General features: G+C 40.0%; 4 protein-coding genes across 5 annotated transcripts; 1 reads left to right on the top strand and 3 right to left on the bottom strand.

Moving 5' to 3' along the window:
• Positions 1-1,497: 1,497 nt before the first annotated feature.
• Positions 1,498-2,965, bottom strand: LOC126792568 (1-aminocyclopropane-1-carboxylate oxidase homolog 1-like). Its single transcript, XM_050518974.1, has 3 exons — positions 2,430-2,965; positions 2,001-2,322; positions 1,498-1,861 (listed from the first exon to the last, which is right to left on the bottom strand). Exons 1-3 carry the CDS (start codon positions 2,954-2,956, stop codon positions 1,610-1,612), a joined length of 1,101 nt encoding a protein of 366 aa, XP_050374931.1. The 5' UTR covers positions 2,957-2,965; the 3' UTR covers positions 1,498-1,609.
• Positions 2,966-3,629: 664 nt separating this feature from the next.
• Positions 3,630-5,535, bottom strand: LOC126792554 (1-aminocyclopropane-1-carboxylate oxidase homolog 1-like). The gene is made up of 3 exons (XM_050518959.1): positions 4,952-5,535; positions 4,480-4,801; positions 3,630-3,996 (listed from the first exon to the last, which is right to left on the bottom strand). The coding sequence occupies exons 1-3, from the start codon at positions 5,482-5,484 to the stop codon at positions 3,745-3,747; spliced, it is 1,107 nt and encodes a 368-aa protein (XP_050374916.1). The 5' UTR covers positions 5,485-5,535; the 3' UTR covers positions 3,630-3,744.
• A 2,736-nt stretch (positions 5,536-8,271) lies between these two features.
• On the top strand, positions 8,272-10,710 carry LOC126790969 (uncharacterized). Its single transcript, XM_050517358.1, has 2 exons — positions 8,272-9,424; positions 9,527-10,710. The coding sequence occupies exons 1-2, from the start codon at positions 8,272-8,274 to the stop codon at positions 10,708-10,710; spliced, it is 2,337 nt and encodes a 778-aa protein (XP_050373315.1).
• An 11,006-nt stretch (positions 10,711-21,716) lies between these two features.
• LOC126792547 (1-aminocyclopropane-1-carboxylate oxidase homolog 1-like) lies at positions 21,717-24,135 on the bottom strand. Of its 2 annotated transcripts, none has more exons than XM_050518952.1 (4): positions 23,536-24,135; positions 23,104-23,425; positions 22,405-22,650; positions 21,717-22,289 (listed from the first exon to the last, which is right to left on the bottom strand). In XM_050518952.1, the coding sequence occupies exons 1-4, from the start codon at positions 24,072-24,074 to the stop codon at positions 21,930-21,932; spliced, it is 1,467 nt and encodes a 488-aa protein (XP_050374909.1). In that variant the 5' UTR covers positions 24,075-24,135; the 3' UTR covers positions 21,717-21,929. The 2 variants fall into 2 exon arrangements, with proteins under 2 accessions (XP_050374909.1, XP_050374910.1); XM_050518953.1 differs by lacking the exon at positions 21,717-22,289 and adding an exon at positions 22,849-22,951 and having other exon boundaries at positions 22,509-22,650.
• Positions 24,136-24,943: the final 808 nt, after the last annotated feature.

Below are 24,943 nucleotides of genomic sequence, written 5' to 3'. Positions count from 1 at the left end.
ATGGTTGATACTTGATAGTAGCAACTAGGAATAAGATGCCGCTTTGCACAATCTCATTCAAAAAGGTGGTCTGGTACAATTGTCATGGATAGTAACTCAAATTAGACCTCATTATTTAACCCGCAGATCTAATAGACCGATGGAGGCCTGCAAGCCTAATGTACTTTTACTCAGCTCGGTCTACAAGAAAGTCTGACAAAATCCGTTTTCATGGATTGAAGGCCGGACTTGGTTTAGAAGTTTCAAACCCGGACCGGCCCGTTAAAAACCCGCATAACTCAACTCGTAAAAACCAGCCAAATAATAAATATTTTATATTATACATATATATGTCCTCGTTGATATCTAATATTATAGCGGTTTCTCTATATTACACACACATATATATCGGTATTAATTTAGTAAATATTACTGTCAAACCATTCTTTCCGTAATTATTTTCTACCGATTGCTTCGCATTGATACTATTGACAGCCGTCGGGTGCACAACTGGAGACAACGTGGGAGATGATCGATCGGGTTAGACATGGTTTCGTCGCTGCTTCAAATAAAAGGAAAAAATAACAAACTAAAAACCCAAAAGGAGAAGAAAATCGATCGGGTGAGGTAAGGCTTCGACTTTTTGTTTCTTTGTTTGAATTTTGGTTCTTCTCTTTCTATTCAATCTATTGGGGTCAGACTTCTAACATTGGGTGATTTTCGTATTTTGTCTTACAAGTGATTCTGAGTTCCAATCTTTTTTGCTCTTCTTTCGTTCGTGTTTTTTTTTTTCTGACATTTGTATTGTTTTGAAATTTAAACCGTCTAAAAAAATATAGTGGTTAAATGCAAAGATTTCTATACTGATTGCCGAGTCCGATCTGATTACTGTCAATCTACTTTAGCAGAATTGCATTTCGTACGAGTCATAATTGAAAATCAACAAGGAAAATGGCTTTTTGGCGTGGTTGTTGGCAAGATAGGCATCAAAATGATATAGGTGTTGTTATTCGTTTTTAGAATAAGAATGGTTGTTTTGTGAGAGTACACATAGTTCACTTATAATACTTCTCTTGCCAAGATATACAGTAAGAGATACACCCAGTTGGATGAAAATGGACATATGGCATGGTAAGGTTTAGGGTTTAATTAGAACCATTTTTTTGTGTAAAATGTTTAATGAATATCACCACGTGGTGGTCCAGTATTAGGGTACACGTGGTGGTCCAGCAAAATATTAATGGTTCATATGGTTTGTGCTTACTATTTTCCGAAAAATCTACATATTGCGTCTAATTTATCTTTTCCTCTTTTTTTTTTCTCACTCCTGCATGGTCCCTTTTAAATTTGGTGATATTATTGGCTCCGACCATAACATGACAATGACACATAATAATTCCTTGGAATGGAAGACTCTCATCATCTCATCTCAATTCATCAACAATCTTTGCATTCTCCTTTTTAAACAGAGAAAATCCAAATGACACTTTTCCAACAAGTAAGAGATGTCTCAAACATGAGTTCGTATTTCTAACAAACACGTACGTACGAGATGCAGTACTAAGTTTTATAACTAATGTTGAATGTATCATATAGTGCCCTTGTGCTTCTCTTTCCAATTGTTCAAACATCAAAGCTTGACATCAGACAAGGCAGATTTACCATTGAGGCCTTTCTGCTCGACATGCGCAACATAGTCACTCACGGTAGTCTCCCTGTACTTTGGAGGATTGTCTTCTGATAATAGTTCCTTGATAGGTCCATAAATCTTTGTTGATGGCAGCATTCCTGTGCAGAAAAAGCTCGCAACGGATATCCTTGGACCTCTACGGTTTGCAAGTACCCTGTGCTCTACACTCTTGAATCTGTCATTTGATATAAGCTGCATATATATATATGTAACCACAAAAGATCGAACTTCATGAGAAAAAATAACAGAAACCTCAAAATAGGAGGGTACAAATTTGTTAGTAATTGATTGTCGAAAGTAAAGAAGAATGAGACTACAGCTAGCTACTTGCCTGAAGAAGATCACCAATGTTGACCACTAGAGCCCCAGTGACAGGAGGAACATCAATCCACTTGTTCTGATGAAGAACCTGCAGACCACCTATATGATCTTGGAGAAGGACAGTGAGGAAGCCGCCGTCAGCATGCTTACTTGTGCCCAAAGTTAATTCGGGTTGTGGACAAGCAGGATAGTAATGACCTAAAACCATGAGCCCCTCACCACAACCTATGTCATTCAAGTGACTTGGCTCTAGTCCAAGAGCCTCGGACAGCAATTCGAACAATATCTTCCCCAATTTCATAAGTTCCTTTGAATACTCAGCAATTTCATCTCTATATCATGTTATCCAATTCATTAAGAAGCACATTGGTATAAATCAAGGTACTATCAAATATCAATCAATGACTTCTATATGTAAGAGTTCAACATTTTCACATACCTGCATACTTCTGGCATGTCTTCTCGGTTTGTTGCGGTAGGAGCCATGTAACACTGGAAAGTGTCCCTCCAATTAGTTGATGAAGAACTGTATAGATCAAAGTTGCTATTGTACTGCCAACGCCGGCTGAAGTCGTCACGACAATAAAACTGTTTCTTCACCTCAGTGTCCTGCTCATAAAACCGACGTACCCCATTTTTAATCTCCTCAAGAACATCAACAGGTATCCCATGGTTGATTATCTGGAAGAAGCCCCAAGTCTCTGATGCTTCTCCAACTTTAGCAACAATCTCCTTTTGTTTAGTTGGATCAGAAAGGCCTCCGAGGTCAATGACTGGAATGCTAAACTGAGCCTCTTCTGAATAGCTGATGTTGTACTGATCTGGTGGATGATGAAAAATTCGAGGAATCTCGATTATGCCAGCATCAACAAGGCCTTTGACACCCTCCTTTGTGTCATCAAAAGCTTTTAGTTCTGTTTTCCTGTCATAACCGGTTGCTGCAACCTCATTTGTGTTGGCTTCCATCTTGGTCAGTGGCAAAGGAAAGGTAGATTTTTCAGAAACAAACCAGAAATATACGTGAGGGACCTGCAGATAAGATTATTTTATAGTTGTAAACAATGATAGAGATCATAACTAGCCAAATCAAGTTTGCTCTTTCAAGTTGATGGTGGTATATTCTAATATCTGTGGCGGCCAAAGGATAGTGTTAGACTTTATGTCTATAAGGGGAAAGAGATTTCTCATTTCTGATAAGCAGCCTCATATTTTGAACATTTCTAGAAACAAAACAATAATGATGACAACAGCTGACTTTCCATTTTACTGGAAAATTTCAGCTCAATCCCAAAATAGTTTCATTTGTCTGTGCGGAATCATGACAAGTAATGACCCTTAATTTCCAAGATCAAAGCTGAAAAGGATTATTCACAAGTTCTTGGTTCCCTGTACTTTGGAGGCTATGATTCAGTTCCAGTTATAAGTCCTTGAATTAGTCCATAATTTTTTGTTAATTCTGGATTTATGATTTGTTAACAGGTGACAGCTCACTGGCACGACAATCAGTTTGAACCTGAACCATTTGTAATGCTTTTGCCAACGAATTTCTTGCATTATTTCTGTAGCTGTGGTTGGTCATGCAGAAACTTTATTGAACAAATTAAACCAGACTAATAATAACAGTTGAGTTCACACATGGTTTGTCAATAATCTTCGCCGTAGTGCTTAAATTCATTAGTATTTTCTACACAAAAGAAATGTTTGCCAAACATAGTACAGATTTCATTACTGCAATGTTCCTTGGGTTTCCAAGTTCAAAGCTCAAAATGAGGCAAGGCAGAGGTACCGTCAAGGCCTTTTTGATTGAAGTAGGCAAAATAGTCCCTAACAGTAGTCTCCTTGTACTTTGGAGGATTCTCTTCTGATAACAATTCCTTTATTGGTCCATAGAGTTTTGTTAATGGCAGCAATCCTGTGCAGAAAAAGCACGCAACTGATACTCGTGGACCTCTACGGTTTGCCAGTACTCTGTGTTCTACACTCTTGAATCTGTCATTTGATATAAGCTGAAACCACCAAAACAATGTTTTTCAGTATAGTAAATAAAAAATAGCTAACTGAATCAAACTAAAATTTTGAAACACTTTAATAGCGCACGCTAGTGATATTCATCAGCAATAACTAAGAATGTGCATGTGTAAAATCATGATGTAGCAGCACTTTTCTATGTTATGGCCAATATTTGGGCCATGTAGTTTGGGGTTTCTTTCTTTTTGGATCAGTACTTACAAACTTATTATATTGATTCATGTAATTACTTAACAGTTGCAACCAAATCCATTCTGGGAAGGACTATTTCGGTCGCAGTATACCAAACTACATCAATAATTATTCAAGACAGACATTTCCTTGCATGCTATTTCAGGAAAATCCAAATCTATTTAGACTTCTTGAAACTAATTTAGCTTATTGGAGTTCACAAAATTAAAACAACATGCATGATCAATCATTTCAGTATAATTAAGAAGAAGGATGATGCTTATACTTGCCTGCAGTAGATCTCCAATGTTAACCACAAGAGCACCAGGCACATAGGGTACATTAAACCATTTTTTCTGGTGAAGGACCTGAAGACCACCAATATGGTCTTGCAGAAGAACAGTTAGGAAGGCACTATCAGCATGCTTGGTTGCACCTAGAGTTAGCTCTGGCTGTGGACAAGGGGGGTAGTAATGGCCTGCTACCAGAAGCCCCTCGCTACAATCAATGTCATTCAAGTGACTTGATTTTAATCCAAGAGCTTCAGACAACAACACGAACAATAGCGTCCCCACCTTCATCACTTGGTCCGAGTACTCAACAAGTATGTCTCTACAAATTGGAGTGACAGAAAACCCCATTAAAATGTACCTATTTTGATTTCTATGTTTGATCTTGAAAGAAAATGAGATGAAGTGTACTATAATTTATGGGGAAACACTACTGTCATATAGTTACTAATTACAGCCCCTTGTCACATACCTGAATACTTCTGGAAAAGCTTCTGGTTTAGTAGGAGTTGGAGCCATATAACACATGAAAGTATCCCTCCAATTAGTTGCCGGTGCACTATACAGATCAAAGTTGCTATGATAGAGCACAGAATTTTTGAAGTGATCGCGACTATATAGCTGTTTCTTCACCTCAGTGTCCTGCTCATAAAACCGACGTACCCCATCTTTTATCCCCTCAAGAACATCAACAGGTATTCCATGGTTGACTATCTGGAAGAAGCCCCAAGTCTCTGAGGCCTCTCCAACTTTTGCAACAATCTCCTTTCGTTTAGTTGAATCTGAAAGCCCTTCAAGATCAATAACTGGAATGCTATATTGGCTTTCCCAATCATCACTGGAATCATGGATGGAGTACTCATCTGGTGGATGATGAAAAATTCGAGGAACCTCAATTACTCCAGCATCAACAAGACCTTTGACACCTTCTTTTGTGTCATCAAAAGCTTTCAGCTCACTTTCCCTGTCATAGGCTGGAACCTCATTTCTGCTTGTAGCTACCATTCTTGTTTATGGGAGAGCAATAAACTTCGTGAACCAGACAAGATATAGATATTCAGATCTTATCTCAATTGTATGCAACTGAACAGAAAAGAACTACCATTAATTTTATAATGAGTGAAGAGATTGCAAGTTGACTCTGGCCGCCAAAGAATAATACTGTCAACAATTTAGTCTTTGACCTTCATTTTGCAATCAATAGGAGAAACTTACTGACACTGTTTTTTTTCATCAAAAGCTTTGGTTTCTGCCGAAAAAAAAATTATTTTGGTCTGTGTAGTTGATTTGACTTACAAAATGTGTATATTCAAAGTCGAGTGTTCACATGTAATATTCTGACGCAATCAGCCACATTTGAAGCAGAAAATTTTTTTTGGACGGGAGACCATTTGAAAATAGGTTTAGTGTATGCAACAATATCATCTTCACTAGGAGCCTTAGTTACTCATGTTACGTGCCTCATTTTGTGCATTCCTCGAAGATGAGCTTCCATAATTCTTTTCTATTTACGGAAATTGGTCCCATTGAGTTTGGCTCCCCCAAATGAACCATGTTCAGAACTCTTGATATATACTTCAAATTTTGGAACATCATTGATCTGAGAACTCTCTGCTTCATCTCCAGAACCTATTGAAATTAAATTAAAAATAAAGAATTATGCAGCGGAAACACAGAAAACGGATATGAACATGTCTTGGTGCACTTGCTCTGTTGGTGAACCTGCACTGACAACCAAGACTACAGAATTTGGGCCGGGTCGGGTCCGGTCGGAGAGTAGCCGAAAGAGCTGAAACTGGTCGGAGAAGAGTGGCGGCGTCAGAGGGCAGAAGGGACGCCAGAGTACAGCGCTTGGACAAGCAGTGACGTCTGAGGAGAGCGCGACGACTTAGGGGAGTGTGACTACTTAGGGGAGCGCGACGTCGGAAGAACATATGCAAGACCATTGGAGGGAAAAGGGTAGTGACGGCGCAAGTGATCTGGGCAGTGCCGGTCGAAGGAAGAGCAGCCGTTCCACACCCCGAGACAATAATGCCGGTCGGAGGAAGGAAGACGCCAAGAGAGACGACACCGGAAACAAACGTCGACAAGGGCAGATGACGCCGACACTCAAAACCGGGCGGGAGAAGGCGGACGTTCACGTTTGGCAAAGCACCTACGCCGGAGAGACAACAACGCCGCCGACTGTGGCTGATCGCTGCAATTGTTGCAGTAGTTCCACGCCAAAAACACAGACCTAGAAAAAAACAGAGGATGAAAAAAAAATTGGCTCTGATACCAAGTAGAATAGATTGAATGTTTCTTGTATATTGAAATGAATTCTTCTTACACTGAAATGTTCTATAAATAAGCTAACAAGAGTACAGTTAACCTATATTTGTATATTCCTACCACAAATCACTCCCTAATTGGCTCCCCTTGAATCACGCCCTAATTAGCTCCATTACTCACGCTAACATTTAACGCCTTCTTTTGTGTCATCAAAAGCTTTCAGCTCACTTTTCTTATCATAGGCTGGAACTTCAATTATCTTGGTAGCTACCATCTTGGTTTATGGCAAACTAAACTTAGTGAACCAGCAAGATATAGCTATTCAGATCTTACCTCAACTGTATGCAACTGAGCAGAGAAGACTGACCATAATTTTATAATGACTGAAGAGGTTGCAAATTGACTCTTTGGCCGCCAAATAATAATGTTGTCAATAATTCAATCTTTTATCTTCACTAGCAAGCAATAGGAGAAATTTACTAGCACTTCTTTTTGTCATCACAAGCTTTGATTGCCCCTCATTTGGTCTGTGTACTCAGTTCAGACTAGAATTTAAAGAAATAATAATGGTGAACTTTATAGAGAAATACTAGCATCCTTTCTCTTTCATATTTAAACAATTAAACCTTCTTTTGGATGGATGCTAGATACATTTCTATTTGCGGGGGCCAAAGGATAGTGACAGACAGTGGCGGACCCATGCATACTCATGAGTGGACTCAAGTCCACCCACTTCTCACGGCAAAAAAAATTCCTAATGCTATACATATATAACTATCAAAATGATTATACTTGGCCTATAGTAGCTACAAGTCTTGACCGGCTGACCCACTCAAACAATAAATCAATATATAATGCAAACATATATCACAATCGGCCTTAATTACTCTAGTGCTTTGCAGCCTTTGTGTTTTCCATTTCTCTTATCCTCTGTGTTGGTGCTCTCCGGCCTGTCCCTCCACAGTTGATCCAGTGCCTCAGTGAGTTCAGTCACTCAATCATTCCCTCATCCAGTCTTCCCTCCTTTCACTCTATGTAAGTAATGTCAATTGATTAATTGAATTTTTAGGGTTTCATAATAAATTTGGGGGATTTGGGGAGGTTTTGCATTTATGCATCATCAGATTTCCAATTCAATACTAATATAGATTGATGAATTAGGCTGTCTAAGATTGAAAGAGACTTCATTGAATCTGAGAAGCTGTGGTAGTGAGGTTTCAACTTTCAAACTTGAATTGTTGGGGTTTTGGAAAGCAAGTTGGCAATATCATAATTGAATGAGATAGCAAGCTCCATTGAGGTGAGAATATCATAATATCTCAATTTATATGTTTGATTAATTGATTTTAGACTGCATGTTTCATGTTTGTGTCTTTGTGATTAGATTATATTGTCTAAAATTGAATATATATATATATATATATATATATATATATGTAAACATTTAGATGAATTGGTTGGTCAGTTCACTTAGTTGAATAATTGAATATCAATGTTTTGATGTATAGGTGTTAGATTATAATGTCTGAGCATATACCGAAGAGAACAAAATATATTGATTCATGGTTTTCGAGAAGAAATGAATCATCTAGTCCTAATGTCATCTCTGAGCCTTCTGTATGCACTCCGCGTATTGATGATCCACTCCAACCTTCCATTCCTGAGCCAGTACAACAAGATAATAATGAGTCATTACCACAAGATAATATCAATGATCTCCAACGTGATCCTGGATTACGTTGTCCTATTTGGAAACAGCCAATAAATATGAGAGATGATATTCGAAAAGCCTATAGTTTGTTAGGTCCATTTCAACCCGAATTATCATTTCCATATAGTGAACAAGGGGGTCAACAACGTAAGTTTCAGAGTAGTTGGTTCAAGGATAACCCATGGCTTGAGTATTCAATTGCTCATGATAAAGCTTATTGCTTCCCATGTTTTCTTTTTGAAACCGAAGAGAATACACATAAGGCTTTCACGGTTGATGGGTTTAGAAATTGGAAGAGGGTTTGCCCAAGTGATAATGTGTTGTTGAGGCATGTTGGAGGAGTTAATTCTGCACATAATGCTGCAATGCAAAAATGGGACTCGTTAAGAAACCCCGCTAAGGGGATTGAAGCAGTTTTGCATTCAAGGTCATTGAAGGATGTGGAAGACAACCGATTGAGGCTTAAGGCTGCAATAGAGGGTGTTAGATTGCTAGCTAATCAAGGAGCTCCTTTTAAAGGTCATGATGAATCCGAAAGTTCCTTGAACCAAGGATATTTTAAGGAAGTTCAAAAAGCCTTTAGAAGAATGAGTCCTGAGCTTGATAGAGTTGTGTTAAATGCTCCGGCAAATGCTAAGTACACAAGTCCAAAAATTCAAAAGCAACTCCTAAATATTCTTGGTAATAAAGTGAGGACCAAGATACGAGTGGAGATTGGGCATTCACCATATTGTATTCTTGTTGATGAAGCATTAGACAATTCTGGTAAGGAGCAGATGGCAATTATTCTCAGATTTGTTGATTCTCAAGGCTTGATTCGAGAACGATTTTTTAAGATTCTAAGTGTTCCTAACACTACATCACAGACTCTTAAAAATGAGATCTCGAAAGTTCTCACTATGTACAATCTTCAAGTGAGAAACATGAGAGGCCAAGGGTATGATGGAGCTAGTAATATGAGAGGCATTTATAATGGGTTGCAAGCATTATTTCTTGAATAGTGTCCTTATGCATACTTTGTGCATTGTTATGCTCACCGTTTGCAATTGACATTGAATGCTACAGCTCAAGGAGTTCATGAGATCTGGCAATTCTTTCAAACCTTGAGTCTTATTGTGAATTTTGTTGATTCTTCTGCTAAGCGGCATTCTTTATTGAGAGAAGTGAGAAAAGAAGAAATTACAAATCTTGTAGCTTGTGGGGAACTTCAGACAGGCAGTGGTCTAAACCAAATTTGTACTTTACAGCGGGCTTGTGTTACACGGTGGAGCTCACATTTCCGTTCTATTAAGAGTTTGGTTGAATTGTTTAGTTCAACAAAGAAAACTCTTAATGATATGATTGATCAAAGGGTGGAAGGACAAGCTGAAGCTATTCTTAAAGCTTTGAGATCTTTTGAGTTTGTGTTCTGCTTGCTTCTAATGAACAAAGTCATGAAAGTTACTGATTTTCTTTGTCAGACGTTGCAGCAGAAAGCTCTCGACTTTGTGCAAGCAATGAACTTTGTTAGACTTACAATGACACTTCTTCAAGAGATGAGAGAAGAAGGTTGGGATGATTTGGTAAAGGATGTTGAATCTTTTTGTGAAAAATATGACATTGATATGCCAGATATGAGTGCACGTTACAAATCCGGAACAGGTCGTGATTGCCAACAACAGAATTTCATATCAATTGAGCATCACTACCGTATAGATTTGTTCAATGTTTTGATTGATTATCAGTTGAGTGAGTTGAACAAAAGATACTCAGAACAAGCATCAGAACTCCTTATACTTGGTTCAACCTTGGATCCTCGTGATGATTTCAAAAGCTTCAAAACTAAAGATGTTTGCAATCTTGCAAAGAAGTTTTACCCTGCTGATTTTGATGATGGTGAAATGTGCACTTTGGAATTGGAGTGTGCATATTATGAGAAGGATATGCCTAATGATCCAAAATTCAAGAAATTAGAATCTATTGCAGAATTGTGCCACACCTTGGTGCAAACAAGGAAGTCTGAATTTTTTCCTATGCTTCATAGATTGATTAGTCTTGTTTTGACTATTCCTGTGTCTACAGCAACCACTGAAAGGGCATTCTCAGCTATGAATATTGTTAAGAATAGACTAAGAAACAAGATGGAAGATGAGTATCTTGATGATTGTTTGGTACTTCATATTGAGAAAGAGTATGCTGAGGCTATTGACAATGAGGAGATCATACATGAGTTTGAAGCTTTATCGAACCGTAGAGTTAAGTTTAGCTAGTTTATTTTTTTTTCATTTGAGGGATAAGACTTTATATCCTCCATTTTTATGTGTATCTCTTCTTTCCAATTAATGAATTTTCTCCCGAAGTTTTTTTTATATGGGCAAACTTAAGTCCACCCTAAGTTCAAATCCTGGGTCCGCCACTGGTGACAGAATGTATATCTAGCTCTCAAACAGAAGCAGCCTCACTCATTTGAACCTGTAACAAAATATTACACGTTATTCAGATAAGGTTTCATTTGCATATTTTTGCACGAGGGAAATATTCGTCAAATATAGACATATACTATGGCACTGTACATTCACTGCAGTAATTCTCCAGTGTTTCCAAGTTCAAATCTAAATATGGTACATGGCTGTAGACTCCTTGTACTTTGGTTTGGAGGCTTATCTTCTGATACTAACTGCGCGCTTGAGTAATTAGGTAAAATCAACTTAAAATTAGAAAGTATTAGACATTTGACAGAGACTAATATGCAAGCCATTAGCTTAAATGTACATACATGATCAGACATTCAAACAATGTAATTTCTCTATCTTAGATGAAAAAGTTCAATTTATAGCCTAGAAAAGATATACTAGCTAATACGTACTTACCTCAGAAAATCTCCTACATTAAGTTATCTTTGTATAATGTCCAACAGTCTCCTTTTGTTTGCTTAGATCTAAGCGACCTTTGACGCTTTGAGGTCTATGACTGGAATCGTAAACCGGGTTCCTCAGAATCAGCAGTATTGTCAATGGAGTGATCATAAGGTGAAGGATAAAAAAAATTGAGGAATCTCGATCACAAGGCCATTATTACCCTCCTCTCTTTATCAAAATTCTATTACCTTCCTCTGTGTCATCAAAGCTATTTAGTTCATTTTTTTCCTGTCATATATAGTTTGTTGGAACCTCATTTCTCTCTTGTGTTTGGGCCTAAAATAATACTCCGGTATTATCTAGACTATTTGGGCTCGTGGACCGGTTATTTGGGAAAAATTTATCATAGAGCACGATTACCTGCCGTATTGGAATAGATTTAGGGGACTATCGCTGTATAGAATCTGAGTTGATTAAGGAAGGTGAATCTAAATCAACTAGGAGGTTCTCAAGACTTGATCCGCAAGAAAGAACAATTTGTGTTCTCTATATAAAGGGGTCGAATGTGCAGAATAACATACGCAACGTCAAACAAACTATCGCGCAACCGCATAGTTAAATCTCCACACGGAGTAAAAGTCCGATTCGCTTCGGCAACCAAGTCTCCCATCGGAGCGGAGTTACCCAGATGTACGCCTCGCGCTGCATGTAGCAAACAAGTCTGATTAACTTCAGCAACTAGAGTCAAGTCCATCGAGTCGCTAGCCTAGCTTCTAGCAAACACAAAAGCCTGCACTAGTCAGCAATTTCCTTACAGCGAGAAAGTCCTGCTATCAACGACGCATTATAAGCTCTGCTTTTCCCCAAGCGGTCTAAAGTAAGATCGGCCATCTACTTGAGGTGGAGTGAAAGGTACCCAGCAACTCCAGTTGTGTATAGGTCATTCAAACTTCAGCGGTTTATCAGCAACTGCGGAGCAATTGTTTGAGACGAAGACAGTACGTGAGCGCAATCATCGTCAAACAAAGCAAGAGTTGTATCTAAATCAAATGTACTGGCACGCCGGCAACAACAGAGAACGAAGGGTCGAACCGTCTAGGGTTCGACACCGGGGCTTGATGATTGTTCTCTGAGGAACATATTTTTTCCCAGCTCGAACATTTGGCATGCCCAGTGGGACAGTGTCAAGATAGCAAGCCGGAATCCTTACTCGCGAGGATATTCCCCTTGCTCGAAACCAGAGCATTCGGATTGTGTTCCTCACAACACAGCGACTTGTAGAGGTTTAACAGCGGTTGAGGCATTACTGAAGTTTGGAGTGATGGCGACACCGGAAGACATGCAACTAGCTTTCAAGGAGTTGACGACGGTAGTCAAGTCGGTGGAGGAGTCCTTCGGCAATCGAATGACTGCAGTTGAGAGAACATTGGATAATGTGTTGCAATTACAGTCGACACAGGGTTAGCGTCTGGCTGAGACCAACGACAGATTGAAGAAGCTGGTTCTGGGTGCTAACGAGCACGCGAACAATGCTCGCTTAGAGTTCGCGGGCCAGGATGAGCGATTCAAGCAAATCGAAGAGGTGTTGGGAATCCAACTTATTGTCACCGGGTTTTACGAGAGCCAGAACCATGACAAGCCTAATACCACCAAAAAGGCTAGGTCCAACAAGAAAGACAGTGCAGGTAACAACAACGGCGGTGAAGAGGACGAGGCCAGAGGTGATGAGGCTGACAAATCAGAGGTTGAGCTTGTCAAACTCACAAGGAAGAAGAAGACGAAGGCTACAAAGGGAAAGTTCACGTTTGGAAGTGCCAGACGGTCGAACACACCCGAGGTTGAAGCTTTACAAAAAGCATTGGCACTTCTTCAACCAGGCGGAAGACAAGAGCGTCAACACCAGTTCCGTCGCTCGCGACGAGAGGAGCATCGAGAAGAGTCTGAGCAAGAAATAGAAGAGGGTCAGACCCTTACCAAAGAGCAAGTTCAAAAGATGATTCAAGAGAGTGTGAGGACCATTCATGGTCATGCTGCCGCAAACATATCTTATACAAGTCCAAGTGTTTTATGAAACAAGTTGTGTTTTATTCATATGACTTTGTGGCCAGAAACTTTATACAAGACCTATACTATTACATGTGAGCTTTAACAAGCTCTGATACCATCTATGCTAGGTGGAAAGATCTTCGCGGTTTCTCCTGTTCATCCCACCACCACGAGAAACTCGAGATTAAGCTGCACCAGTTGAAGGTCGATTGGAACCAGCTTGATGCCACACATAGGTTCTAATTGGAGGACTGGTGGTAGCATGAGGGATCTAGAGCCTTGATTTGTACACTTCTCCTGATGTTCCTTCAAAGAAGGGAGATTGGAGGATATTACACCTAGGAGATGCAACAGCTCGCATCGCGTATCAAAAGAGGTACGTGATGAGCATGAAGTACCTATTGGCTCTGGTCCTAAAAATGGCTGCCTGCTTCCTGATGCTCGGCGATTAAACAATGATGTATAGGCCGCAGGAAGGGCCGCCATTTCCTCTCTCGCTTGTAATCCTTCACTAGGAATAACCCTTAATGCAGGGCAGATCCCTAGTGCAGAACTACAAAGAAGGGAGGATGTGAGGGGAATGAGACTCCCACCTCACATTTGAGGGTAAAATAAGACTCTCAAAAATTGCTATTGAGTTTGCAAGTCTGGGGGATGAAACTTAAGAAACCTAAGGGGTTTCGAAGGAAGAAATGGAACAGACATGGTTGGAGGCTGCAGAAGAAAGTGTTGTGTGTTCTTACCTTAGGGTTTCGTTTTATAACAGGAGAAACTTGGATTCAAGGGTTGAGATTAGAGATATAGATTTGGAGATCGCGCCGGGATTTATTGCAGCAATAGTGGTCAAACTGAAACGATTTGTGTATTTCCCAATATTGATTGCTCCTATTTTCGAGAGTTTGCATGCAAACTTGGACGGTGGTGAGTTAAGTTGGGCTCTGGCCTTGGGCCTTTACTTGGGTTTTTGACGGTCAAGGAGACTCAAGTAGGGTGAGCTCACGGAGATAAATTGCAATTCTTACTACTAAAATACTTTGATGTTCAAATTACATTCTATGTCCGACAAGGCGGATATCTAGGAGAAGTTTTCCAGTGTCACTGGCCTTATCGCATATCAGGTTGTTGATCCTCATTTCCTCAGCCTCAGAAGTAGGGGTGTTAATCCGTGTGAATGGTGCGGTCTATAGGGGATACCGAACACCAAACCGTTCTATTTATTCGGTTTGTTTCGGTTTGGTTTTTCACTTTTTTTTTCAACAACCAATTGTGTTCGGTTTGGTTTGTTTTGGTTTTTCTCTGGTTTATATCGGTTTTTCTTTCGGTTATTTTGTAAAAAAAAAATCGGAGTTTCTTTCCTTGTCTATCTACTTGATTCTTAACGAAATAAAAAGAACATGCGGACATATTTGCAAAATTCTATTTACAAGATATAGTTGCTTCACAAATGCATACAATTGCAAAAAACTACTAAACAAGTTATACCACATTAGTAGGCATGTTGTGATTCCAATGTCTAAAATTTAAAATATTAAATTTTGACCGTCAGATGTGATCAGCATATGTAAATACAGATATGGTAAAAAATTCATCTAATTTTGATAAAATTTGGGTCTCGATCGATGTGGTCAACATTAACTTAATTTCATCTAATTAAGTGTGAATTCGTTCTTACCCCCTCCTTCTTGACTAGTTTTGGTGGATTCTTTCATGCACACACTCTCACATATATGTGATGTAGCAGCTCGTGTAAAATTTTCAAAAATTTTACCTTCCAGGGATAGGGCTACCCATAGGCCCATAGGGGATAATAAGCGTAAAAAGGGTTGACCGCCTTGATCGGGACACAAACGTTATCGAAAATATGTGATTTTTTACCATAACCATATTTCACTATATGTAACACATCATGCGGACAGATTTGCAAAATTCTATTTATAATATATAGTTGCTTCACAAATGCATACATTTGCAAAAAGCCACTAAACAAGTTATACCACATTAGTAAGCATGTTGTGGTTCCAATGTCTAAAATTCAAAATATTAAATTTTGACCGTCAGATGTGATCAGCATATTTAAATAAGGATATGGTAAAAAATTCATCTAATTTTGATAAAATTTGGGTCTCGATCGATGTTGTCAACATTAACTTAATTTCATCTAATTAAGTGTGAATTCGTTCTTACCCCCTCCTTCTTGACTAGTTTTGGTGGATTCTTTCATGCACACACTCTCATATATATGTGATGTAGCAGCTCGAATAAATTTTTCAAAAAAAATACCCTTCAGGGATAGGGCTTCTCATAGGCCCATAGGGGATAATAAGCGTAAAAATGGTTAACCGCCTTGATCGGGACACAAACGTTATCGAAAATATGTGATTTTTTTACCATAACCATATTTCACTATACGTAACGCATCATGCGGACAGATTTGCAAAATTCTATTTATAATATATAGTTGCTTCACAAATGCATACATTTGCAAAAAGCCACTAAACAAGTTATACCACATTAATAGACATGTTGTGGTTCCAATGTCTAAAATTCAAAATATTAAATTTTGACCGTCAGATGTGATCAACATATTTAAATAAGGATATGGTAAAAAATTCATCTAATTTTGATAATATTTGAATCTCGATCGATGTGGTCAACATTAACTTAATTTCATTTAAATAAGTGAATTTGTTCTTACCCCCTCCTTCTTGACTAGTTTTGGTGGATTTTTTCATGCACACACTCTCACATATATGTGATGTAGAAACTCGTGTAAAATTTTTAAAAATTTTACCTTCCAGGGATAAGGCTACCCATAGGGGATAATAAGCGTAAAAAGGGTTGACCGCCTCGATCGGGACACAAATGTTATCGAAAATATGTGATTTTTTACCATAACCATATTTCACTATACGTAACGCATCATGCGGACAGATTTGCAAAATTCTATTTATAAGATATAGTTGCTTCACAAATGCATACATTTGCAAAAAGACCACTAAACAAGTTATACCACATTAGTAGACATGTTGTGGTTCCAATATCTAAAATTCAAATTATTAAATTTCGACCGTCGGATGTGATCAGCATATATAAATACAGATATGGTAAAAAATTCACCGAAAAAAACTGGCCATCATTTGATATATTTGGGTCTCGATCGATAACATATTTAATTATGTATATTAAATATATCTATAAATAATATAATTTCTTTATAATATATATATATTCGGTTTTTCGGTTCGGTTTCGGTTTCCAAACATCTCAAACCAAAACCACACCAAATCTTTCGGTTTGGTGCGGTTTTTTTACGGTTTGGTGCGGTTTTTTTTTCTTCGGTTTTTTTCGGTTATGGTTCGTTATTTTTCGGTTTTTGGTTTTCAATTAACACCCCTACTCAGAAGCTGCCAGTTGCCTCTTGCGCTCCTGAATTTGGGGTACAATACTTCTTATTTCTTCTTCCACAGCATTGAGTTCTCTAGCTTGCTCAACTTCAAGCTCCGCTATTTGTTGCCGCAATGCATTAGTTTGTTGCGAACGACTGGTCTTGCCATGCTGAAGCTTGGTCTTAAGTTGGGCAGGGCTTTGCGCAATAAAGTTTCTAGCATCAGCGTTGTGTTACGACAGACTCTAAGATTGGTTCCTCAAAATTTGGCATTCTGCCAGGAGGCATAGAATGGTGCTCAGTGCCTGTTCAGCCTTCGCTACTAGGCTGGGATCGGGTGAGTGCAGCTTGAGGTAGCAAAGGGCATCTTGGACCTTAGCCAGGCGCGCTGGATTAGTTAAATCCTCAGCAGATACTTCCGCAAGTTGTGCCCGGGCCTGAACAAGTTCTTGAGACTCTAAGGGCGTCAAGAGGCTGGCAAGACCTAGCATATCATCTAGAAGGTCTTCCAGGGATGGACTAGAACGATGCACTCATGGATCAACAATTGGTATCGATCTAGTGGCTCCAACAGTTAGCATGATTGGCGGGCTGGAAGTAGTCGCGATTGCCACAACCTGCAGAGAGTAAAGAACAATTAATAAGACAGTTAAGTGTTTACAAAGGGGAACATAAACATGTAAACCAAGAGTTGGTTAAGGGTTTTACCCCATCAGATTGAGAAGAATGAACATTGTTTCCTGAAAGGGGTTGTGATGCAACATTAGGGCTCACTGAGGCCGCATTCGCGAGGGAATGCTCTACATTTTCACCTTCTCTGTGAGAGCTGGTCACACCTTCTTGAGTTGAAGAGGAGTGGGAGAGTACGGCCGTTGGGTTGATTTATGTTTGTGGCTCCAAGGTCCGAGTGCTCGCCACCGTGTTGAGGGGAGTAGCTTGAGTGGGTTCTCTATACACGATCACAGCCTGTGGGATAGCAGTCGCGACTTCCATGGTAGGTGACTGAGCGTCAACATGAACCTGTGAAGGAACTATTAACATGAAGGATATCATTGATTCACAGACGATTAACATAAGGTAAAGGAACTACATCGTAGCAAACAACAAAGTGTTGCTTAGGGGGCAACAGTGTGTTTAACTACTTACATCAATGTCTTCCATCGCAGTGGCGGCAGCCTGAGGAGTAGACATAGGTGGTGAAGTTGGGTTCTCACGAACCTACAAATCAAATAAGAATCAGTCAAAGTGGTTCATGAATGGATTGCCAGTTGGAACAAATAGGGTGTTCTTTTTACCTCAATTGATGTCTCTGGGTTGCTGGTCTCAGTCACTGGCTCAGGATTGACCTGGTTAGTGGATGCACGCGGTATTACATCAATCGCGAGCGAGGTATTGGGGCTTGAGGCAACTATTCTTCTCCTCTGAATCAGCTGAGGATCACAGGCATTGGTTACTGGCGAAGGTGGCAACAACCTTTAAGAAAGTCAAATATGGGTGAGGACTTACAGGATTGAAGTCTATAGCTTTAGGATCATCCTCGTCATTGTCAGATTGCATTATTCTCCCTCGTTTACGGCCTTGGGAAGAGGAAGCACCAGTTGTATCCTCAAAAACCTACAACATGAACCAGTTAGTGGTTTTTAATCAGTGTTGGAATAAGAACTGTAAGAGTTTGAAGAAACGTTAGGATTTTACCCTTGAGGGAACAATTCTTACAGCATTTGGAATAACTGTTCGCAGCAAATCCTCATCACCGGGAACTTCGGAATCTTCCTGCAAGTAACTTCTGAGCCCAACCTGGAAGATGTATTGAAAGATGACTCACGATCGTTGCTCCCACTGGCCAAAATTGATCTTTCTCCACCATTGGGGATAAGCTTTGTCGACACGGAAGTAGCGAAGGATACTCACACTTGCTATCACAGGAAATGGGGTAGGTTGCAACTGCGACTGGGGCTGGTGCCTGGGATTAGTGGTAGTGGCGGGAACCATGGGGCGTCTCCATGATGAAAACAGGTTCAGACTCTCAATGGGAGGGAATGGAACCATTTGAGCCATGCCTAGCTGCCTCGCGAAGAGATGGGGGGCATAGAGTTCTACTCCAGTGCAGGGATGTCGGGGTAAGTCCGCCATCGAAACAGCATGTTCAAACAGATGACGACTCTCCCCGTCATAGCGTCTGAGGATTAGAAAGCCTCCGCGGAGGGATCAGGGTGAGTGCGGTCTAGGAGCAGCCGTGCGAAGTCAAGAACTAAGGCATCCAGGGTGTAGAAGTACTCGAAGCATGCTGCGTAGCGATGAGTAAAGTTGGGCTCCAGACTGACAAATGCTTCTCCCAACACTTCAGTTAGACGGAAGTCCCTTGCGTTTTCATTCCACAATTGCACAAAGTAGACCTAGATCCAGAGGTCTAGAATCCACATAGGCCCTGAAAGCTTATGATAATTGAGGGGTTCCATAGTAAGCGCGCGCATCATACGGTAGAGTTCTGCCAGAACTATTTGTGCTAGACCCACAGTGTGGCCATTGTAGAGAAGGGTTGCGAGTTGCAGGTGGTGCCCAGTTATTTTCTTGGAGTTGGAGCAGAACATAAACTTTGATAGCCAAAATTCCAAGAAGGCGATTCCAGCATTGGCAGTATGATTGCGATTAAAACTGGAATGCCAGGAGCCATACGATTGGTAGATACCAACCTCGCGGGTGGCGGTAACCGGGCACTCAACATCAAAATAATCCTGATCTCTATAGGGCCTGGTACCAACTGTAGACCTAAGATAACATATATATCTAGCAGAGATATACCTATTTGACCAAATTGAAAGTCGAAGGTATTACTTGCGGAATTCCAATAGTAAGCAGCGGTCATGATGGCACATCTGTTGCCTCCATCTTGAGTCAGGTTGAAGGAGAGATCGATACATTCCAAGATTCCTGCTGCTTCCCAAAGGTTTCGATCGATCAAGCGACGACCTTCATACCATGTTCGCATGGCTGTGGAAACAATGGGCCATGCTCCAACGGGGGACCCGTGATGATTATGCAATTTCCATCCATTGAAAGTGGTTGGGGTGTTCCTAAAGGCAAGCGGAGGAACTCGCGAGCGGTGGTGATAGTCGTCATGGATGTGCTCTGGGATTACGGCAAGAGAGTGGCCCAAGAACACGGTGTTGTCGTCAATCACTCCAATGGTGGTGCGATTGGTGGGTTCGTTGTTTGGGTAGCCGAGAAGAAGCCTTGCACATTCCTGGGCATCACGTTGGTTTGGTCTTGGTACCATTGTTGTTGGAGATTAAGAATTTGGAAAGAGGGCTTTCTGGGTTTTCTGATGATGGAGCAATCGGGTTGGATGAACTGGTAGAGTTCGGGATCTCGATTTATAGGAACTGAAGGGGTTTCTGAAATCGAAACCGATTGAGTTCTGGGAAGAGTCGCGTCTGCTCGATTGAAACTAGTGTAAGTTTCTGAAACAGTCAGTGTTTCTCGTGTACTTCACCTCGAAAGGTTGTAGTGGGTTGAGGTGAAGTCGCGCGTCAGTTGGCAACGGAGGAACGTAAAGCGTTTCGAATTATTTTAAAAAGATAACCGTTTGGGGTTTTTCTTCTAGCCCTTTTCAATTTCGCGGGGTCTTCAATTTCAAGGTCTAGGGGTAAAATGTTTGGCCTAAAATAATACTCCGGTATTATCTAGACTATTTGGGCTCGTGGACCGGTTATTTGGGGAAAATTTATCATAGAGCAAGATTACCTGCTGTATTGGAATAGATTTAGGGGACTATCGCTGTATAGAATCTGAGTTGATTAAGGAAGGTGAATCTAAATCAACTAGGAGGTTCTCAAGACTTGATCCGCAAGAAAGAACAATTTGTGTTCTCTATATAAAGGGGTCGAATGTGCAGAATAACACACGCAACGTCAAACAAACTATCGCGCAACCGCATAGTCAAATCTCCACACGTAGTAAAAGTCTGATTCGCTTCGGCAACCAAGTTTCCCATCGGAGCGGAGCTACCCAGATGTACGTCTCGTACTGCATGTAGCAAACAAGTCCGATTAACTTCGGCAACTAGAGTCAAGTCCATCGAGTCGCTAGCCTAGCTTCTAGCAAACACAAAAGTCTGCACTAGTCAGCAATTTCCTCACAGCGAGAAAGTCCTGCTATCAACGACGCATTATAAGCTCTTCTTTTCCCCAAGCGGTCTAAAGTAAGATCGGTCATCTACTTGAGGTGGAGTGAAAGGTACCTAGCAACTCCGGTTGTGTATAGGTCATTCGAACTTCAGCGGTTTATCAGCAACTGCGGAGCAATCGTTTGAGACGAAGACAGTACGTGAGCGCAATCATCGTCAAAAAAAGTAAGAGTTGTATCTAACTCAAAGGTACTGGCACGCCGGCAACAACAAAGAACGAATGGTCGAACCGTCTAGGGTTCGACACCGGGGCTTGCTGATTGTTCTCTGAGGAAGATCTTTTTTCCCAGCTAGAACAAGAGTACGTTGATCAACCAACTTGTGATGAAGAACAGTGCAGCCGATAATCTGCAGGGGGTTGCTGGGAGAAGGTCTTGCCGCCGCCGTGGTTGGTAGAAAAAATGGCAGCCCTATTAGAATGAACGGCAAGGGGCTTTTGGGTAGTTTTCATACATAAGCGAGGGCCTTTCGGGAAGAAGCATAACTTTTGTGGTTTCATGACTAGATGATCGGCAGAAGAGAAAGATAACGTGGATTCCTGACTTCCTGATATGATAATATCGGCATATATGCACTCTGCACATTTTTCGAGTAAAACAGATTGATTTTAGTTCCATTGTTGCAATCACATTCACATTCATGTTGGTGGCTATGATACAACTCGGCTTGTGACAAGGTAAGCTAATGAACTGTCAGCCTATGTGCAATCAAATCGGAGGCGCCTACAAGAGACCAGATATGATCATTTTACAATTTGAAGTCACAAAAGGAGGAAACAATACTCTTGCAACATGAGGAACGTTAACGCTGGCAATTCAATCTTTCGCTTCCAAGTTGAAGCGTGCAAGATTCATTTTTATTTTTGCAATTGATAGTGATAATAATGTTTATTCAAAGTTGACAATACTATCCGACAAATAGGTGGTAGAAGCTGAAACAAATCTTATTCAAACAGCCATCTCATGCTACGTGATCGGCTACGCATATGTAAGAATTAAAGCAAAGACCATAAAATTAGAGTTTGAATATTTTTGGAATGGCCAAGGAGGGTTGGAACGAATGACAAGGCACTTGCTTGACTGGAACTCCCGTCCAAGTTCGAGCCTCACCATTCACAAAGTCTCTCACAGGTTGGTTCTTGAATGATAAAGTCTTGCGAGATCCATATGATGCGGGTAAAAGTGTTTGAGTCATCATGAAGCCCGATCGCCCGATGTTTACGGGCTTATAGCGTGGAAATCCTTTGAGCGGCAAAATCTGACTTCTCTCACGTGGCAATAGACACTGGACCCGGATGTTAGTTGGGTTCTTAGCGGCCGGAGACGGTTCATAATGTTCTTGTGTTGGTGGTATATCATCTTCCGATCCAAATACCTTGGTCCCAAAAAACAATTTTTATTCAAAAGGTTAAATTTCGTTATTTTAAGAACTTGTTCATAGTACAGTATGGCACTTTGGGGATGCTCCTTGTCCAGGTTCAGGTTCATACCTTAAAGTGAGACAAAGCGGAGGTGCCATCTAGGCCTTTCTCATTGAAGTGGACAACATATTCCCTAACAGTAGTCTCCCTATACTTTGGAGGATTGTCTTCTGATAGTAACTCCTTTATTGGTCCATAGAGCTTTGGTGATGGCAACATTCCTGTGCTGAAAAAGCTTGCAATCGATATCCGTGGACCTCTACGATTTGCCAGTACCTTGTGTTCGACACTCTTAAATCTGTCATTTGATATGAGCTGAAACGACAAAAACTATATTCTTTAGTATAAAAATATAACTTATGGAACTCACTCAATTAAAGAGTTGGAAGCAAATTAATAGCAACATGCTGCATATAATCATCAGTCTCATCGGAAACTAGCTAAAAATGTAACAGTAGTACTACTACTATTAGACTACAAATTGGGTTCGTGCAGTCTAGGGTAGACTGAAACCTTGGTATGCTGCACTATTGCACTAGACAAGCATGTCTGCATATCCAAATCCAAAATATGTCTTTGTATACATGCCATCAGACCGAAATTTCGGCCAATTCGCCTGTAGTGAAACCATTAGATAAGGATTTAAAAGAACAGAATATATAAATCTCCATCTGCAACCAATGAAAGATCGATAAAGCAAAACACGATGGTCATATGTATATGTGTGTGTGTATATATATATATATATATATATAGTTATATTCTTGCCTGCAAAAGATCTCCAATATTAACCACAAGAACCCCCGGCACGGGGGCTACATCAATCCACTTGTTCTGGTGAAGGACTTGAAGACCACCAATATGGTCTTGCAGAAGAACAGTGAGGAAGGATTTATCAGCATGTTTGGTTGCGCCTACAGTTAGTTCTGGCTGTGGACAAGGGGGATAGTAATGGCCTAAAAGTTGAAGGCCCTCGCTACAATCTAGGTCATTCAGATGACTTGACTTCAATCCAAGAGCTTCTGATAATAACTCGAACAATAGCTTCCCCAACTGCATTACTTGGTTTGAGTACTCAACAAGTATGTCACTACAAATTTGAAACAAATTAAAAATAGTGAATATCCCACATCCAAGACTGTGATGCAAGCTTCACCAATTATAACAGACAACTATATAAAGTGTTCAGTTGTTACATACCTACATACTTCTGGCAAGTCTTCTGGCTTAGTAGGAGTTGGAGCCATGTAACACACAAAAGTATCTCTCCAATTAGTCGCTGGTGCACTATACAGATCGAAATTGCTATTGTAGAGCATAGGATTCTTGAAGTGATCGCGATTATACAGCTGCTTCTTCACCTCAGTGTCCTGCTCATAAAACCGACGTACCCCATTTTTAACCTCGTCAAGAACATGAACAGGTATTCCATGGTTAATTATCTGAAAGAAGCCCCAAGTCTCTGATGCCTCTCCAACTTTAGCAACTATCTCCTTTCGTCTAGTTGAATCGAGAAGTCCTTCGAGATCAATGACTGGAATGCTAAATTGGATTTCTTTTGGATCACTGGAACCATTGATGGAGTACTCATCTGGTTGATGATGATGAAAGATTCTAGGAATCTCAGTTATTCCAGCATCAACAAGGCCCTTAACACCTTCCTTTGTGTCATCGAAAGCTTTCAGTTCACTTTTCCTATTATAGTTGGTTGGAACGTCACTACTGTTTGTAGCTACCATCTCGGTATTTGGCAAAGTAAGTTTAGTGATGAACCAAAGAAGATACTGATATATTAAGATACCAAAAGCAAAGGGATACATATTGCATGCAAAATGAAGATCATTTAATTTATAAAGAAGTTGCAGATCGAGTCTCTGGCAGCCAAGTCATTTTACAATGAAGGTCATTGTATAATAATTTTCTGTTACAATTATCCAGCATGTGGATGATTAAAATTTTGAGCAAGGCCAAAACCTTTCATATATAGTTTATCTGGTCTGCCATTTTTAGAAAAGGAACCATAATGGTAGGAGTCGTAAGCACATGTTATACCTCTAATAATATGCATGTCATCCAATAATAGAAATAAATATTCATTTGGTCTGCAATGGTTGGTGTAGAAGATGTTTTCATAGATGTTGTAAGGGTAGTTTATTATATATGCATTGTACATCAAGATCTGGGGAGCAAGAATAAAATTTAATCTAGGTTTTAATTACAAGCTGCACAATAACTAACAAATCAATACAGTAGAGCAAGTCTTGATTTGCCGCCAAGATAGATTTTCGCCTACAGTTGGTTGGGACCTCAATTTTGTTGCTAGTTGCTTACTTCCACTTTTGTTTCTTTGGATTAACTAGCTTACTTGTTTAATGTCGAGTGAGTTCGGGATTAAAAAATGACTGCAGTTTCAGAGGAAAATTGCAAGTTGAACACAGAGAAGTTTCTGTGTAAGTAAAAGAGTCGGTCGATTTTGCATATCTTACTGTTTGGAAATCAATTTGACAAAATTAAACAGATGTGCAACTTTCTGTTATCTATATTGTAATGACCCGATTTTTCGGAGTCAAATAAAATTGAATTTTTAGAAATTATTAGAGTTGTAAAA

The sequence above is a fragment of the Argentina anserina genome, chromosome 4, assembly GCF_933775445.1.
Source record: "Argentina anserina chromosome 4, drPotAnse1.1, whole genome shotgun sequence".
NCBI lineage: Eukaryota > Viridiplantae > Streptophyta > Magnoliopsida > Rosales > Rosaceae > Argentina > Argentina anserina.
The sequence above is the reverse complement of the archived record's forward strand: the minus strand, read 5'-3'. Positions and strand labels throughout refer to the sequence as shown.

Bases quoted from the DNA above. Each gene is read 5' to 3' on its own strand.
- LOC126792568 (XM_050518974.1), bottom strand. From the start codon at position 2,956: ATGGAAGCCAACACAAATGAGGTTGCAGCAACCGGTTATGACAGGAAA. The intron at 2,323-2,429 runs GTATGTGAAAAT...AACATGATATAG, and splicing joins GACATGCCAGAAGTATGCAG to AGATGAAATTGCTGAGTATT. The intron at 1,862-2,000 runs GCAAGTAGCTAG...ATATATATGCAG, and splicing joins ACATTGGTGATCTTCTTCAG to CTTATATCAAATGACAGATT.
- LOC126792554 (XM_050518959.1), bottom strand. From the start codon at position 5,484: ATGGTAGCTACAAGCAGAAATGAGGTTCCAGCCTATGACAGGGAAAGT. The intron at 4,802-4,951 runs GTATGTGACAAG...TCCAATTTGTAG, and splicing joins GCTTTTCCAGAAGTATTCAG to AGACATACTTGTTGAGTACT. The intron at 3,997-4,479 runs GCAAGTATAAGC...TGGTGGTTTCAG, and splicing joins ACATTGGAGATCTACTGCAG to CTTATATCAAATGACAGATT.
- LOC126790969 (XM_050517358.1), top strand. From the start codon at position 8,272: ATGTCTGAGCATATACCGAAGAGAACAAAATATATTGATTCATGGTTT. The intron at 9,425-9,526 runs GCATTTATAATG...TGAATGCTACAG, and splicing joins TGGAGCTAGTAATATGAGAG to CTCAAGGAGTTCATGAGATC.
- LOC126792547 (XM_050518952.1), bottom strand. From the start codon at position 24,074: ATGGTAGCTACAAACAGTAGTGACGTTCCAACCAACTATAATAGGAAA. The intron at 23,426-23,535 runs GTATGTAACAAC...TCAAATTTGTAG, and splicing joins GACTTGCCAGAAGTATGTAG to TGACATACTTGTTGAGTACT. The intron at 22,290-22,404 runs GTATGAACCTGA...TTTGGGACCAAG, and splicing joins CCGCTTTGTCTCACTTTAAG to GTATTTGGATCGGAAGATGA.